The 17775-nt window shown below is 40.3% G+C and overlaps 1 protein-coding gene across 8 annotated transcripts in view; it reads right to left on the bottom strand.

The window, feature by feature from the left end:
- Nucleotides 1-17775, bottom strand: part of NFIA (nuclear factor I A) — a 282624-nt gene that overhangs the window by 71941 nt on the left and 192908 nt on the right. For all 8 annotated transcript variants that reach the window (XM_035123739.2, XM_060276862.1, XM_035123744.2 and 5 more), the window contains 2 exons: nt 13919-14036; nt 7276-7403 (listed from right to left, as the gene is read on the bottom strand). In XM_035123739.2, coding sequence (XP_034979630.1) covers nt 7276-7403; nt 13919-14036 — 246 coding nt within the window. The remainder of the gene's footprint in view (nt 1-7275; nt 7404-13918; nt 14037-17775) is intronic.

Below are 17775 nucleotides of genomic sequence, written 5' to 3' on the forward strand. Positions count from 1 at the left end.
GATCACAGAAGGTCTCTTTGGGAGGCCAGTGTTGCCTTGGAGCCAACAGCAACCTAGCTTTGATGGTTAAAAGAAAATAGACAAATTTAAATATGGTAGGTGTTATCAGCGGACAAATGTCCAATAACAGAGGTAAATGCCGTGGGCTGGAGAGGACACATGCCTTCCTTGTTGGCTTGGGACTATGCTTGTAAGCTATCAAGCATGCAATTGTTGCACACTGAATACAGGACTAGAAGGCCTATGGCCTGACCCTGGAACAAACACCACAATGGAAAGGAAGTTTCTGCAGCACTGCTCTGATAAAGTGAGAAGCTGGGAATGCATCTATCTTGACACCAGGTCCACACTGCCCTGGTAGTTTGGGCAATGCTAGCATGGGAAGGAGCCACTGCAGCGACTCTTCCTATAGGACTTGGGGCTTTCTATGTCACTGGGGTGGTATGGGAAGGACACATGCAAGAACGAGTGTCATACTACTAAGGTAATAATGGAAGAGACCCACAGATCGAGGAAAGCCAAGAAGACACTGTCCAATATAATAATAATAAAAGATGAATGCAATTTTCAGACAGTTCTTCCCTCTATAACTTCTGTGGTACTATGGCAATAATGTCAATGAAACAGATTATTGTCACAGATAATGGTCACCAGCTCCTTCATAAATTGCAGAAGAAAGAGAGACATATTGATCCAACGGTCACTTTCTGTCATCGTGTCTACGTCTATTACAGCAAATGAAGGGTATTTAATTATTTTACTTAATGGCTACAATGGAAAAAGACTATGATTGTGCCTCAAGTACCTCTATTGACCTGCTGCATTTTTGTAGCATCATATTCATTAATAGATTTTTGCTGGCTGCAGCCTGTTGGATATAACAGACGTAAGGCTCTGTAAAAATAGACAATGTACAAAAAGAAATACATCATCATGGATTTCAGCAATGATTCTCTAAGCTCTGTATAATATATCTGACTAAAGTCAGTTCAACTAGTGCTTCTAGTAGCTACCAGTTGGACACAGAAAGAAACAGAAAAAGTTAACACGGTGGTCAGGAATATATCGTGCAGAATAACTCTGAGCTCCTCCTCTTCCTGTGCAGATACCAACACCCACTCCAGAGGGTGAAGGCAACAGTACAGCTCAACGGAGTTTATTACATGTCAGTGTATATCCATTATGCCAGCACCTTCATCACCCTACAATGGTTTTAGCATATTTAAGGATTGTGAGGATGGTGTGGTGGTGGCTTGGTTTTTCAAGATATGTACATTTTGGAGTGCCATGACCACCTTTTTATAACCTCTTTTCTGCACAGCAATTGATATAGATCAGGGGGTGTCCAATTGGTTGACCATGAAGGTCCACAGCTTTGGTAATCTCCCCCCTAAAAGAAGCTCAACAACTCTGGGAGGCCCCCCCTTAAAAAAAGCTCAACCACTTTGACCTGACCCCCTAAAAAGCTCAACAACTTAGATTATCTTCCTACAAAATGTTCTAGCTGTTTTCAAAAACTAGCTATACTGATTGCAGTACTGCTTGAAAAATGCAACCTGTGCCATTGATAAAGATAGTGCAACCCGTACAGCACATTGGCAACAAATATTCACACAGTTGTTCAAAAATAATTTTACACCATTTATCAAATTTGTGAGAAAGAGACAATTACTTACAAAGTGTCATGAAAACTTACAAACTACCTAAAATAAAGTGAACTTGCAATATCAGATTTTACTAGGTTCCTACAAATTCTTGACTCAGTTTTTCGCTTTTTCTTGTTTTTTAAATAAATTCAAGAAGAAGGTAAGTTCAACGTTGTTCCTGGTAGCTGTGAGGTGCTGTGAGTTGAAGAATTGTCTCATCAACTATATTTAGCACTAGTAGACGCATTAATGGCTTGAGACTACTGAAGAAGCCCAGAAAACTGTGCTCAGGGAGTGAGCTATCTGCCCACCCCAACAAATCAGCCCCACCGGGGGCGAAACAGCAGCCTCTCAACTGTATGGACTGCTAGGGCGAAACGGGGATAGAACGCTGGCACCCTGTCTTTTTTATAACTTCATACGCGGGTTCATCTGCACCTAACAGCTACTGTACTGGGAACATCATTGAACTTACCTTCTTCTTGAATCTTCTTGAACTTATTCAAAAAACAAGAAAAAACGAAAAACTGAGTCAAGAATTTGTAAGAACCTAGTAAAATCTAATATTGCAAGTTCACTTTATTTTAGGTAGTTTGTAAGTTTTCATGGCACTTTGTAAGTAATTGTCTCTTTCTCACAAGTTTGATAAATGGTGTAAAATTATTTTTGAACAACTGTGTGAATATTTGTCACCAACGTGCTGTACGAGTTGCACTATACTGATTGCAGTAAGCAAAGACCCTATGTTGGTGAGTTACACAGAGGAACTATAAGCATAGGGGGGAACTGTTGTTTTTCAACATGCTCCGTGCTTTTATCATTGCTTGCACCTCAATTCTTGCAAGTAAAAAACATTGGTTCTGATAACCGACCACTGGGTCCTCTCCCCATCAGCTGGCATTCCAGCAGGCTAGTGGGGGAGATGGACAGCAGGGCTCATACAATCAGATCTGCTGCAAGATAAGGCTCCTCCTCTCACTAACTGCTTTCATTCCAGCTAACCATTACAGGAGCTACTATATAACTAGTGTATGTTTGCCATTTTCCTCTTCCATTCCCACCCCCCTTTCCTTTTGTGTTGTGCCTTTTATATTGCAAACTTGCAGACAAGGGACTATAGTATTTCAGTTGGTTTGGCAGCCTTTTTTGGCTGAAGAATGGGGTAAAATTATTTAGATAGATAGATAGATAGATGTTTGTGCTGTATTGATGACAAATCCAATAGCAGTGCAGCATTCTGAGATTGTTGATAAGAAACCAATCACTCAGAGTGTGAAAAAGAGATCTTTAATGTGCTAACACAGCTATCCTCTTTCATGTAGTAGCAGTTGAGACTAATGCATTGTGATCTCAAGGTCCTAGTGAGCTTGCTCTTGAAAATGCATTAAATGTTTAGTAGCAAAGTATCCATGTTGCCTCCATACTGGACATTTACTGTGGAATAGCTAGGCTTTCCACTCACTTTTTACATGCTTCTCCCATGTTTTTCCTGTTCAGCTTCTCTTCTCCTCCTTCCCTGCACCCAAGTGCAGAATATGTGACTTTAACCCCATTTCCTCATGTGTGGTTCAGTGGATTGACTGGCTAGTTTGGGTCTCTCTAGATTACTCCTGCCATTTCCTTCTCCATGGCATGGTTTTGTTATGGATGCTTTTCTTATGTTAAAAACTTCAGCTACCCTATCCAACCTAGCAGTCGAAAAGCATGCCAGCGTGAGTAGATAAATAGGTATACTGCTGCGGAAGGAAGGTGAACAGCGTTTTGATGCGCTTTGGCTTCTGTCATGGTGTCCCATTGTGCCAGAAGTGGTTTAGTTATGCTGGCCACATGACTCGCAAAAGCTGTCTGTTGGCAGCTCAGCCTATAAGCAGAGATGAGAGCCACACCCGAATTCAACAGGACGTAACTGTCCAGGGATCGGTTACCTTTACCTATCATATCCTATAACCATGATATTTTAAACAGGTATACATATTTTAAGTGTTAATATTTAAGTGTTAATATTTCACGTAAGACATGAAGCAATCTCATCAGAGAGGAATGGGAAAGGCCCACTGATTATTACAGTGGTGTGAGAAATGTGTAAGACAGTTTGAGGAAAAGAAAGGACAAACAATCCAGAACAACACATTTGATAATGGGTATCTATCATGAATTCTTATTTCATCTTTGGAATTCCATCCCAGTTCCATGAGCCTTGTATCACAGTCTTTTATATCCACTGTTGCTCATCTGGGGACCAGAGCCTAACAGAATTTAAAACGACTTTCTTCCCATCAGGTTCAAAGCTTGAAATTCAAAAATAAACTGGAGGGAAATGTCAAGAGAGTGGGAGGCCAGGTAACCTAACCAGCTATACCCTTGTATTGCTATCAAATAACAAAGAGTTTTAAAAAAAGATATTCAAAAATTAAAAAATACACCATAATTTTAATCAGCACTGTCAGATCACTATTTTGTGAGCTTAAAGCCACACAAAAATATTAATATGTGGTGAGAAATAGTGAGAGAAGATTATTAATTCTAAGGTTAAATATCTAGCAGTCAGTTTGACCTATATATCAATTTTAAGATATCTAAAGGAGAAGCCAGTACCTTACAGTATATGTCAGCCTTCAAAAGGGCCACATAAGTTAAAAAGGACATCACATCTGTGTTGGATTACAGAATGCAGTTAGAAAGAGAAAGAGAGAGAGAGAGAGAAGAAGAAGAAAAAAGGAAAGGGGAAAGCAGAGTGTTTTATATCATTCAGCTTCATGGAGTGCATTTGATCATGGCTGATTAAAATAAAACAAAATCCCGAAGCCAAGAGCTTTTAGGTGTATTTATGGCTGTATAACAGTTTATACTAGTTTAAAAATGGAGCCTATATGGAATTGCACCAGAATACAAACTCAAGCCTGACGCCGCTTGATTTCCTTACCAAGTATCCTCATTATCTCCTCTTTCCTTCGTTCTCCGTTAGCAAGAGTTATGTGATGAAAGTGCTGAGATAAAGTAATGGTAAGGAGGATACCGCAAGTGGTATTTGAAAAGCAGGAATAATTTACTACGTGTCTGCTTTGTTTTACTTTCCTGTGTCTTCCTGTGGTGAAGGGAAATTCATCTTTTCTGGCAGACTCCAGCCTTTTTAGGCCTGAGAGCTCCCCAAGCACACTGGAGTGCAGGTAAATGGATGTGAGTCTCCATGAGTACAGTATTAGGAGCAAGGATTTAATGCTGTGTTTTGCTTGGTCTATCATGCCCAAAATACAAATAAGGCAACACACACTTGTTTGCAAAAATTGCATCAGATGTAGCAGTAACCATAGGGCAGAACCCTTGCTTATGGGCATTTTGCCTTGAATTTTACAGATGTATAATGCTTCAGCAGAGGAAAGCGCAGTGTGGTTGGAGTGTGAAGTTTTGATTCTAACAGTGTTACTGCATGTGACATGGAGATAGGGGCTGAATGTGTAGATACATGAACAGGAATTGCTGGTAGTCATGTTGATCTTCTCAGCATGGTGCCATCTACATAATTTCTCCAATATTATGCATGTATTTGCTACAGGTTACAGCTCTGTGGTTTTGAGGTAGCCTTGAACATAAGTATGTTGGCCATTGGATCAGAGCCAGAGCACTAGCTTCCCAGCAGTAGCATGGCTGTCATTTACAGGGAAGGAGTCCAATGAGGCTAGGTGGTCTCCAGATCAGGGCTGTGTGGGCAAACCAGTGGAAATGCCAGGTTGTGTCTGCCGGTGTGCCTGTACAGTCCCTAAGGTCCAGGCTACCTCCACCATCTGTAAGCAACACCAATGGGAGTTTCCCCTATAGTTTCCATCATCCCAAACTATTGGTCATGTTGGCTGGGGAGTTCAATACTATCCAGAAGTTCCCCATTCCAGCCTAGAATATGAAACTGAAATAATCTTAAGACATATATGACTTGGTGAAAAGCAGGCTGCCTGAGAATGAATGGGACTTTTAACTTCATTTCTGAGAGAAACTGGGGAAGCACTTTAGCTTATCCAATATTTTATATAGTTTTGTTAAAGTAAGTGGAAACTTTTTCATACCTGTGAACTCTGCCTGCCCAAGAAAACAGCTGTAAATGTCTTATGTCATTTTTGCCAAAGTGAGGGTGGGGGTTGGGTGACTTCTGCTAAATAATTTTTGCCAAACTGAGCAGTTAGTTTAGATTTCATCACTCTTCTAGAATGCATCCGACCATATCTACATGCTAACACTTCTGATACTCTTTTGTATCATTAGCTCTTCCCTTCTTTTATCCCTTTTTCAGCAACCCCACTTTCATGACTAGAAATTTGCCATGTCATTTTCTTCCTGCACCCCATTTCACCTGATTTTTTTCCTTTTCCCCCTGCATTATGAAACATAGTATTCCTTCCTGTTCTTCTAAACAGCAGGGCTCTTCCTTAAGCCCAACCACTCATCCTTACATTCCCTCCATCTTTTACTATTAGCACATTATTATTTTTATTACTACTACTACTAGTAATACTAGTAATACTTTGAATTACCCATCCTTCACCCCATCTTTTCAGAGAGAGTAACAGCAATTTAAGAATTTAGGCATTGCCACAATACATGGCAAGATCTAAGTTCTTTAGTTCTCTTGGTATTGTTGGCCTAAGAGATTGCAGCTGCTTCATGAGAATGGAGTAATTTAATCCAGTAGCACCAGAAGTGATAATGGGATCACCAATATTTGTGGGCACCACATACACACGCCACAATCAAGAACACAACGCTACCTAGCCTATTGGCTACAACAGAATACTTCTCCCGAGTCTAATTTCAGTTGGGGAGGAGACCCTGCGGGCACAAAGGAAGGCTGCACATGCACCCATGGATACCATATTAGCAAGCCCTGGTTTAATACAATGGACTGCTTTGACAAGTATTTATTAGACTGACCGTCTTTTAGCTTGCTTGCTTGCTCACAAATTCAAAATCAATATCTTTATTTCAGAATTGTGTGCAAATTAGAAGTAACAATAAGAAAAAAATCACTTAGAACAAAAATCAAGGGGCCTTTTGTCCATAAGCTGCAATTATACTTAAGATTTTGTGACAAGTGGTAAGATATTTATGTAGCAGGAGACAAAGAAAAGTTAAGTCAAAAGGATGACTTGAAAACTAACAAATACAGAAGTGGAACAACAGTATCAGTTGTACGTAGAAAGACTTCATTCAAACTTTCCAACATTTAAATCGACAAAACAACCTCTCCTGCAATGCCATTAAAAAGCCATTACAGAATAAAATCAATTCACGTTAACAATAGTTTGAAAGGGTCTCCCACCTGTCATTTTACAACGTAATATAAATTGCAGGATGCCACTCTTTGGGGGCAAGCCAACCTAATTCTTAGTAATATTTTGGAATAAGGAAGCCTTGAGAGCCATGGAAACCATAACTCAACACTACAAATGCTTGCCTAAAATACTGGAATGAATATTACCAAAATATTTACAGCTGCAGAAGCACTCAACTTCTGTAATCTCACACACACTAGCTCATATATTAAATCTGAAATGCAGTCTAATAATTTTTAAATAAATACATACAGTACATGGAAGATTGCTTAGAAGTCCTAAAAAGCCACCTGAGTGACCCTATTTACCTGGCTCCACTTCATGCCATCCACTTGACTGGCTGCCACTTCCTGGAGACCGCCCTTGACTTGTATAAAATGGCTCTTCACCAGGACTGTCCATTTCATCCTCTACAGATTTGAGGCGCTTTGTAGAGCTGGAATTGAAGGAAACACACACACAGAGAGACATTAATGCAAGAGCTGAAGTGAGACAAAATGTCAGGCTGCATTTTAGAGTTGCAGCTCTGGAGAACTTCCTTGCTCTGAAGCAGAGGTGATACAGCTACTCTGCTTCTTCTGCCATGTTAATCTTTTTCTGTCTCTCTTGAGTGCTTTTCTCCACCCTCCCAGCCCTGTGTTTTGGAACAAAAGTCAACTCTTGCTTTCTACTAGCAGGATGTGCAAAGAGGCTTGTAGAGTCCTGGTAGAGAAGATAAGGTATACTGGCTGAAGACTTGCTGGTGTTTTCAGTTCCGTTTGCTTTTTGGTGGCATGCAGAAACTCCGGGCCAACAATCCCACTTCCTGTACAGTCTAGTCCATAATCCATCATATTTATTTTGGAGACGATGGACAAAGAAATGTAAGAGGATGAGAGCTTAAGCATGTGTGTGTATATGTGCAAGAGTGTCTCCCCATAGTTTGTCACACCAGAGCCTAAGTGAACAGGGTGTTCCAATGTAGTATTCAATTTGTAAAGGCCAACAGTACAGATGCTCAGTGTGTGAAAAGGGACACTATGCATGTACATGCCTGTGGAGCTCATCCATGTAAGGTGGGGATCCTGATTGCCTCAAGATCTCCTCTTGCATAGAGGAACTGTCTGTCTGTCTGTCTGTTGATATGTACCTAGAACTCCTCACAAGAGGATGGAGGAGGATGTGGCCACAGAGTGCAGGTGGCGGGTTGCCTGAACTCTGCTTATGTCACTTCCAGCTGCAAAGGTAAAGTTTTTTAGAGCAGGTTGCATAGTCCAACCATTTCCATCCTTCTTAAGAATTCAGCTTTAGCAATAACTTGCTTGCATTTTTATTTTTATTTTTACAAAGCTTCAGTGGTATGGGAGGAGGAGAACTGTTTTGACATTTATTCCATGAAGATGATTAATTTCATAGCTACTCTGTAAAAACACCACTCCTCTAGCCTCGTTTCCATCCCTGTCTGCCCCAAAATCAGTTAAGCTGCCCACAGCAAGCTCAGTCCTCATTGAACTATGTAGCCCCGGCCCAATAATGCCTTGAGTCTGCTGGCACTTCCCTCCTGTCTGTTGCTGGTGTGAATTTCATTACATAAGGATCCACTTATGAGGTTACTGTTAGTCTATGCAACAACTATAACTACAACAACTATAACAGCAGCAACTACTACAACAATTACAGCAGCAGCAGCAGCTACAAGTAAGATTTTCCATTCCATTTTAACATGTACTGGTCTTTTACGTGGAACAAAGTCATTATGTGAACATTATAAGTAAGGTTTTATAGTTCTCCCTCTCTTTCACATAACAAACCATCACAGAATAGAACTGGATAAGCAAAGCAAATTCTGTGGGAAATGAGGAAAAGATTGAAAGAACAAATTTGACATAAAGGCAACTACTTTGGGGAGCCAGAATAGTGCTTTGAGGATTTTGCTAAATAGTGTGGCTAGGCAAGGAAATAATTGCTTGGAGATCTCTCTCTCTCTCTCTCTCTCTCTCTCTCTCTCTCTCTCTCTCTCTCTCTCTCTCTCTCTCTCTCACACACACACACACACACACACACACACACTTAGCAATTCCGAATTCACTTCATGAAGCCAAAAAGATTTTTAACTTGAGCGATGCAGAGGTGAAGCGCAGAAAGACTGTTACTCATCACTTGCCACATACATTCCTCCCTCATGTAACATTCAAGCAAAGCCTGAAAGGAAAGATAACCCTTGTGCTGAGCTCTGAAGGTCAGTCGACTCGGACTCTGGCAGAGTAATGTGGGGAATTGCAGAGCCAGGAGCCCTCGGCTTCTTGAGCTATAGTATGAGGAACAGACTGTGGCTGGAGGAAAAATGTCCTATTGAATCCACTTTCCAAGACAGGGTCAGCAGATATTACATCTATTGTCAGCTTTATAGAGTCTATTGCACATTTCTACGTACAAAGGAAGCAGAAACTCCCAAGGGTAAGCTACCTGACTAAACGTCCTATTCAGTGAGCCAGAGAAGGCTGTTTTCTGTATCAGAGATCTATTGCATTTGGATGATGGTGGTAATAAACTGCCATAATTCCTCTCAGGCGTAAGTCTTTATAGAGATAATTCACACTGAGTCTTCTTGGAATTTGCCACAGTAAGGATTTTCTTATTTGACATTTGAAGCAAGATCTCTGTGGTATCAGAAGATACTAGCACTTGTATCTGAGAATAAACTTTGCCTCTTCATTGTGCCTCCTATTTTATACCCTTTGTTTACTGATACCCATGAAAGTCTATCCATGTATGAAGAAAAGTAGCTACAGTGGCTGTGTTTGGATGGGATCATAAACCATCGGTTATTGTGATGGGAATGAATGCCTTGGGCTCACACATGCCCTGTCTCCATCCACTATGGATGAGCGGGGGCAATACAGTGGTACCTCGGGTTACAAACACTTCAAGTTACAAACACTTCAGGTTACAAACTCTGCTAACCCAGAAATAGTACCTCAGGTTAAGAACTTTGCTTCAGGATGAGAACAGAAATCGTGCTCTGGTGGTGCGGTGGCTGCAGGAGGCCCCATTAGCTAAAGTGGTGCTTCAGGTTAAGAACAGTTTCAGGTTAAGAACGGACCTCCAGAACGAATTAAGTTCTTAACCAGAGGTACCACTGTAAGACACTTTTCTATTAATTTTAGATTATCCAAACCTGACAACATGTGGTTAATTTTAACAAAAGGTGAAACAAATCACATCAAATCATGGATTATAAAGCTGTCTTGTTTCAACAAAGCATAGTTAAAGTTAATCAAAGTTTAGGATTAGGATATTACACTAAACTGTGGTTAACCTAAAAAAAGACATGGAAGCTTCCAATCTGATCCTGGTCACCATGTCAGAGAAGGAGGGAAGGATAAGCCTTGCACAGGGTTTGTTCACACTGTTATGAACAGCTAAGGTGCAGGGGAGTGGGGGAGAGGTCAATGCTGCTCAATTTGGGTGCATGGGAGAGCTCTAAAACACAGCCCTAAGCAGGTTGGAAACTGCTTCCTTGAGACTTCATAGCACTGAATCATCTGATGTCATTGTGATGCCAGGTGACTGACAGGTGGGCGGCCCTGCCCACTTGCTAAATTCGACTCATGATAAGGATCTGGCCCATGGAGCCAACAAGGTTTCCCACTGCTTTGGAAGTAACGGTTTATCACAGGCATCCCCAAACTGCAGCCCTCCAGATGTTTTGGCCTACAACTCCCATGATCCCTAGCTAACAGGACCAGTGGTTGGAGAAGATGGGAATTGTAGTCCAAAACATCTGGAGGGCCGATGTTTGGGGATGCCTGGTTTATCATTACTTCCAAATGCAATAAACTAAGCTCATGAGGGCCAGACACTTATTTTTCAAAACATTAAAATCAAGATTCTTAATATTCTGCCCATAGTCCAGGAATGCAAGAGAGAGAGAGAGAGAGAGAGAGAGAGAGAGAGAGAGAGAAGTATGGAGCCTGATCAAGACATTTTAAATGTCGTCACAATACATTTTTGCCTACAACATGGTCATTGCCTTAATAATCTCCCCAGCACTATAGTCTTAAGCTTATGTACTTACAAGTAAATATTAGCAAAAATCAATCAGAACATACTTTCAAATAAAGATGTTTAGGTGTAAATAGCAAAACTGTAAGTGGTAAGACGTTTAAGAAGAAGTAACCTATGTGAGAAAAAAACCCAAATATATTGTGCAGTTATTAACTACTGGTGTTGTTTATAATTAGCTTCTTATCTGTGTAAGGTATTTGTAGAAGCATACAAGAGTGACAACTGAGCTGTACTTTTAAGTACCATTAATAATCTGTCTATTCCACCAGTGCTGTAATGGAAACAAGTATAGCCTGATAAATGAATGATAATTGCCCAGTGCATTCACAAAAACCCCAAACTTTGCAAATAAATATGCTGATTACTGGTATATAATAATTAGTTTATTTGCCAACTTTCAGAATGTTGACTAAGTAAATAGTATATTCTCGTAGTCATCACAAGTTATTAACCATACAGAGGTGTATTTGTAGAAAGTAAGCACAAACTCTTCATATTAGCTATAGGTGTCAATATATTTTTAAAAATCTGACTGCAGCTGAGCAGAACCAGGGCTACTTCACACTACATTTTTTTCATATCAATTCCGTGTAGGAACAATTTGGTGCTCTGTCATATGTAAACAATCCACATGCTTATCTGCTGAGTGTAACACATAGTGGGAAGATGCAGTAAGCCAGAGGAACTTATGTGAATAACTATATAAGCACGTTCCATGTGCTACTGGACAATTTTTTATTATTATTTGTATATAAGCATGTGTGTATTTAATATACTTTATCAGCTTGCACACATTACCTAACAGTGAAGTAATATCTTTGAAGGAAATGATCAAAAGTGGCAAGAACCATGGTGAAGAGAGAGAGACGTTTGCTAAGGTTCTGAAGGAAAGAGCTGGCCAAGGTCTAATGGAGAGCTGGCAATTACTTGACTAAGGCCCAGATCATGCAAGGTGCAGAATTTGTACTGGCATTGTTAAAATTACCTAAGTTGTATGGGAAGTTGCCTCCAACAAACAGCTAACCACATAGAACTGCCTCTGCATTGTTGTGTTTCAAGCAACAATCACACTGCTATTAGCACATCTAAATTAAAGTGGGTCTAATCCAGGAATACTCAGTTTGTGAACAACTGCTCAAGTGTCTGGTTGGGTGAGAACACGTCTAATGGAACTGAGAAGGCCATGCAAATGCACAGCAGACAGCTGTTTGGTTACAAACCTATTCAAGGGATCTGTTGGGACTTTTATCATTCTTTTTTATGTACAAAAATGAGCCCAACAGAGTAGCCATGACTTTCATTGACAAACCATGTAACATTATCATGTGGAATGTCACTCCACTATCTGACCCCTGAAGAACTGTTATAAGTAATATCACAGCATAATGTTTGGTTATTGCAGCTAGTAGACCCTTCTGAAGTAAACTGGTACTAGAAAATATAATTAATGATCAGTCTGTGAATGCTTAGAAAAAGATACTCTGATTATTAAGATCCAACATGCAGATGACATCAGATTGGGATAGGAAGCCAATGCTGCTGAAGATTCGGGATTCAATAATACTTTAACAGATTGGAGAACTGGGCCAAGACTAACAAAATGAATTTCAACAGGGACAAATTTGAGGTTCTACACTTAAGCAGGAAGAACTAGTTGCACCAGTATAAGATAGGGGACACCTGGCTTACCAGGTGAAAAAGATATATAGATGTCATGATAGACCACAAGCTTAACATGAGTCAACAGTGTGATGATGCAACAACAACAACAAAAAGCAAATGCTATTCAAGACTGCATCAACAAAAGTATAGTGTCCCGCTTTATGTTGCCTTGATCAGACCACGCCTGGAATACTGTCCCCAGTTCTGGGCACCATCATTTAAAAAGGATATTTGTTCTAACAGGGTTTGGGGAAACTGACTGGACCTGAGGGATCATTCAGTTAGTAGAGCATGAGACTCTTAATTTCAGGATTGTGGGTTCGAGAGCCATACTGGGTGAAAGATTCTACAAGCCTGTGATTCTGCTTTTAATGAAAGAGCTGGTGCTGAACTGTTTTTTATTGTAAGCATTTGTATGGTTTAAATAGGTGTGTGTGTGTGTGTGTGTGTGTGTGTGTGTGTGTGTGTAGATATAGTTATAATTCTGTCAATGTTTAATTATTTTTTTCTAAATTTCTAGCCTTTTAAAAAATCTGTAAGCCACCTTAAGTCCCTGTCAAGGATTAAGGAAGGGTACAAACAAACAAACAAACAAACAATAAATTGTAAATATATATTACTTCTTATAAAATAGGTTGTATTACGCTGCAAGAAAGGAGATTGAACAGAAGGATCCAGATAAATCAGTAAGGGTATTAGCAGAGAGACCAGCGCAAGTTTTAGGAATTGCCCTTTAGAAATCAACTTACAGATACAGCTTTAGGAATTTAGTGACTTAACCAAGCAGGTGATTCTTTTAGTCTGGGATCCTATAAGTCTTGATTCTGAGGATTAGATGCTAATTTGCAGCAAGGATATTTTTTATTTCATACTGTGGTCCTTTTCTTAAGCATCCATGAGATTGGATTTACAAGTACGCCCAAAGCCTGTTGCCATTTTGAATGATATTAATGATCCAGATTGATTTTTTTTCTTTCAGCTAAAGTGGATCAGTCATTTGACAGGCATGGTAAGAAATGGCTCCTTATTTACATCAGCATTAAGCAGAAGAAAAATCTATTGTATAACTCTGCAAAGCGCCAGAGTGTATATGGGTGCCACTTTATTTTTACAAAGGATCAGTGTCTCAGGCAGAATATGTCAGGCAACATGAGCACTAAATGACAGCATTACTCATTTTGAAATGTCCATGTAGTCAAGGGGATTGAACCATAACCCAATATCATGCACAGATCAAATTACCTGGTAGAGGAAGTGCTTGGTAGGGATCTCCTCATTGCTCCTGGGCTCATGCTATAGTATGAGGAACTTTCCAAATCTGAGAGTGAGAAATTAGGCCCTGTTCCGGCAGCTATCGGTGCTGGGGAAACAAAGGAAATGAAGTAGGTAAGTGATGTGGAAAAGGAATAATTACATTTCAAACATTCACTTTCACCTTAATGACCTACCAGCATGTAGGTAGTAAGGTATGAGTTAATTGGCACTGTAATCAGCAAGATTAAAAGTTCATTATGCAACTTTATGATTAAGGTCTTCTTTGAAGGTCTTTTACTGATGGCAAAGTCTGATTTTGTACCATAATGTATTTCAATGGCTTCAGAAACTGTAGGAATGCTTCTTCTTCTTAGATCTGTTTCCTCATGTCTGGCATTACTGAGCACCTTAGCAATGTTCTCCCAAGCATTTCTCAATGTTTGCTGTCCTGTGCACATGATAAGGTCTTCCTTTGTTACATTTTTCTCTTGACTTTTACAAATGTGTGTAATGAACTAGTTTTTCACAAAGATATTACGAACTCCTTTCTCTGCAGTGTAAAGACAGAAGGTCATGAATCTCTTGCCATCAATAATATGGATCTGGTATCATCCACATAAGAAGTTGCTAAAGGCCTTTCTAGAATTTTTTTATTACGCAATAAATATGCAGCTGTTACTTGGTTGTTGCGGGGGATCCAAAGACTTCTCTCACCTATTGTAAAGAAATAGCATCCCCCCAACACTTAAACAACAATGATTATTTTTGCTGCCATTTTACGAACAGCTAGTGCAATAGTGAAACTGTAGAATCCTGTAATCCTGAACTCAGACTAGAATGAAGGGGAAGACACACTTCAATATTGACAGGAGTTTGGGGTAACAGGCAGAAAGGCAACAGCTTCATCCTCTGCAATTCAGCAACTGCATCCATGTGCTAGGAGAACTCACTAGGCAATCCCCAGCCAGGCAATAAACAGACAAGACCAGAATGCGCCAGCTGCTGTTACCACAGTTCACCCTCAACAGTAACTTTATGTATATTTTCTGTGCCAGTTATGGATTGATCTGGGAGAATAACAGACAGCTCCTCTCCTCCGTTTTCAGGGCTCCATGAGTCCGTTAACTGCTTCATGACATCCTGTGGCATAAAATCAGAGCCATTCCCAAGAATGTTTTACATGACAGCAGACCACATATCAGTTTTCAAAGTGTTATTTTATTTAAATCTCCATTTCTTCCAGGAGTTAAAAGCAATGTATGCAATCTCCCCATTTTAATATTCGCTACCAGTGAGGTAGGTTAGGGTAAAATGCAATGACTGGCTCAAGCCCATCAAGTCAGCAATGGGTGTGAGTAGGTGCCATAGACTTGTTTACCCAGCGTGCAAAATATCTTGGGCCACTGAACGAAGGCAAGTCATGTTGGATGTAATAGCCAAACCATAGTTAGGGCATTAGATCTAAGCCAGATTCCCAATTCTGGTTTCAAGGGCAAGTGGAAACTATAGTTTGCTAATCTGGATCTAACAATGACCTAAGGTCTGCCCAATAAGGAAATCAGGGTTTGAATCAGAATACACAAGGAAGCCAGGTGAAGGAAACATGCAAGCCTAAGAATAGCCAAAACCATGGTTTGACACTGTGTATGAAGCAACTTACTGCCTGCATAAATGATTTGCATATGTGAATGAGCCATTACAGATTAAACTATGCATAAAGAATGCCGAAATATCAATATACTACATTTCTCATACATCTAATACATTCGGCAAGTGGTAAGCAATCAAGGTTGATGTACATGTTCCTTTAGCGTGTCTATGGCCAACATGGGCCATCTCTGTAGCTAATTGAGAAGAACTGGTTGCAGGGCCATCTTTAGCATATGCACCACCGGGGTGCAAAAATCCACCCAGCGCCCCCAAATTTAGTTTAGCCACGCCCATATCTTTTTTGGGGGGGGCGAACTCAAAGTTGTTGAGCTTTTTTTCTGGGAGGGGGGAAGCCAAAGTTGTTGACCTTTTTGGGGGGAGAAAAATTGCTCACCTGTAACAACGACGCAGCGGAAATAACTGCTTTTGTTTCCTGACTCGTTAGGAATATTTGACGCTACGGAGTAACAGTGCCGGAGGAGGGGAGTGGGGACTTTTATTCCATTGCTTTTCACTGCCGCTGATCAAGAGGGACTGGTATACAGTAGGTATACATTTGGTGCCCCCCAGAATTTGGCGCCTGGGTGCCCCACACCCCTGGGTAAAGACGGTCCTGACTGGTTGCCTCCTGTGCAACAGTGTCTGGGGCAGGAAACCCAGTGTCCTGTCGATGTTCTGAACTACAATTCCCATCATCCCTGATGTATGGCCACATGGGCTGGGCTGATGAGAGTTACAGAACAGTATAGTTGGAGGACATCAGGTTGCCGACCACCACCTCTGTGCAATGCCACTTTAGCTGCATAAGTGCAAATGTCTGCTTGCAGTGGTAGGATTAAAGTGATGCTATAAACATAACATTGCCTTATAGCAAGTCCATCCAGCCCAGTTGACAGAGTTTACTGGCAGAGGCTCTCTGGGGTCTCGGGCAGAGGTGCTTTCCAGCATTTACCAACTGAGAGCTTTCCACATGTAGAGTATGCAATATGCTAAACTGCAATCTTCAGCTGAGGAGCAACTATGTACTTAGTGTTTTACGGACTGCAGCTGAAGTACAAGAATAATAGGCAATACAAAGAACAAAATCCTCAAACAGCTTACTTATATGGTTCTCATGTAAACTATGGCATACTCTCAGCAGTGGTTTAAGGAGAGCCACTGAACTGAGATGCATTGATAGCAATGCATTTTTAAAAGCACAGGATGGAAGGAGAGCAATGATATTAAAATGGGAGCCAGCCTTTAATGATCTTTGAAAGAAATTAACTTGGGAAATAATTTACAAGAACACTCTAAACTCATTTGCTGTCTTCCTTTAACTACAATATGCTTCCTGTGGACTGGGTGAATGAAACTTAAAAAAAAAACACACCCAACCATTGTAAAATTAACTCATTTTATCAATTTGTGCTGTCTGCTATAGTTTCCTGACAGCAGAGACAAGAGGCTGTAAAACTGATGAATTTGCATGGAAAAAGAAACCAGTGTAAGTAATTTGTGTAAAAGGTAACACGGACATGGACTGCTATAATTCAGACACCCTGCGGATAGCAAACTGCTGCAGTGTGAGCAGTTATGGGTTAGAAAAATGACCACACTGCAGTCAGTCTGACTTGAATGGAAATCAATCATAAAGGTACACTCTGCACCATCCACTCTACAGTTTTAGCATTCTTGGCCAAACTTATTTGTGCTTTAAAAAGCCTTTGGTTGATAAATTTTCACTCACACAAGACCTATGGAAGTCCAAACTGAAAGGTTAATAATGTCTTTTCGAAGCAGGTACATAGAAATCTTGCTCCCAAACCACTATATTTATTAAACAGGATTATTGAAGACAGAAAGTGTGTGTGGGGGGGGGGGAATGATACACAGCCCAAGTCTATGCATGTGTACTCAGAAGTAAGTCCTACTAGATTCCTATGGTATTACTTTATTAATTTACTCCAATCAGCATCTGTTTCTCTGTGTTCTCATACTTTTGGAGATGTACAGATATCAAGGGAGGCAGGCAGAGAAATAGGAACACATGAACTTGGCCAAATACAATGCGAGAAAGAGTAAAGGACATGATAGGGAATAGCAACTCATGCCATAGGTAATATTTGTATTTGTTACTTTATTACATTTATGACAATTATATTTGTATCCCACCCTTCCTCCAAGGAGCTCAAAGTGGTGTACATAGTTCTCCA

Source organism: Zootoca vivipara, chromosome 7, assembly GCF_963506605.1.
Source record: "Zootoca vivipara chromosome 7, rZooViv1.1, whole genome shotgun sequence".
NCBI classification, from domain to species: domain Eukaryota; kingdom Metazoa; phylum Chordata; class Lepidosauria; order Squamata; family Lacertidae; genus Zootoca; species Zootoca vivipara.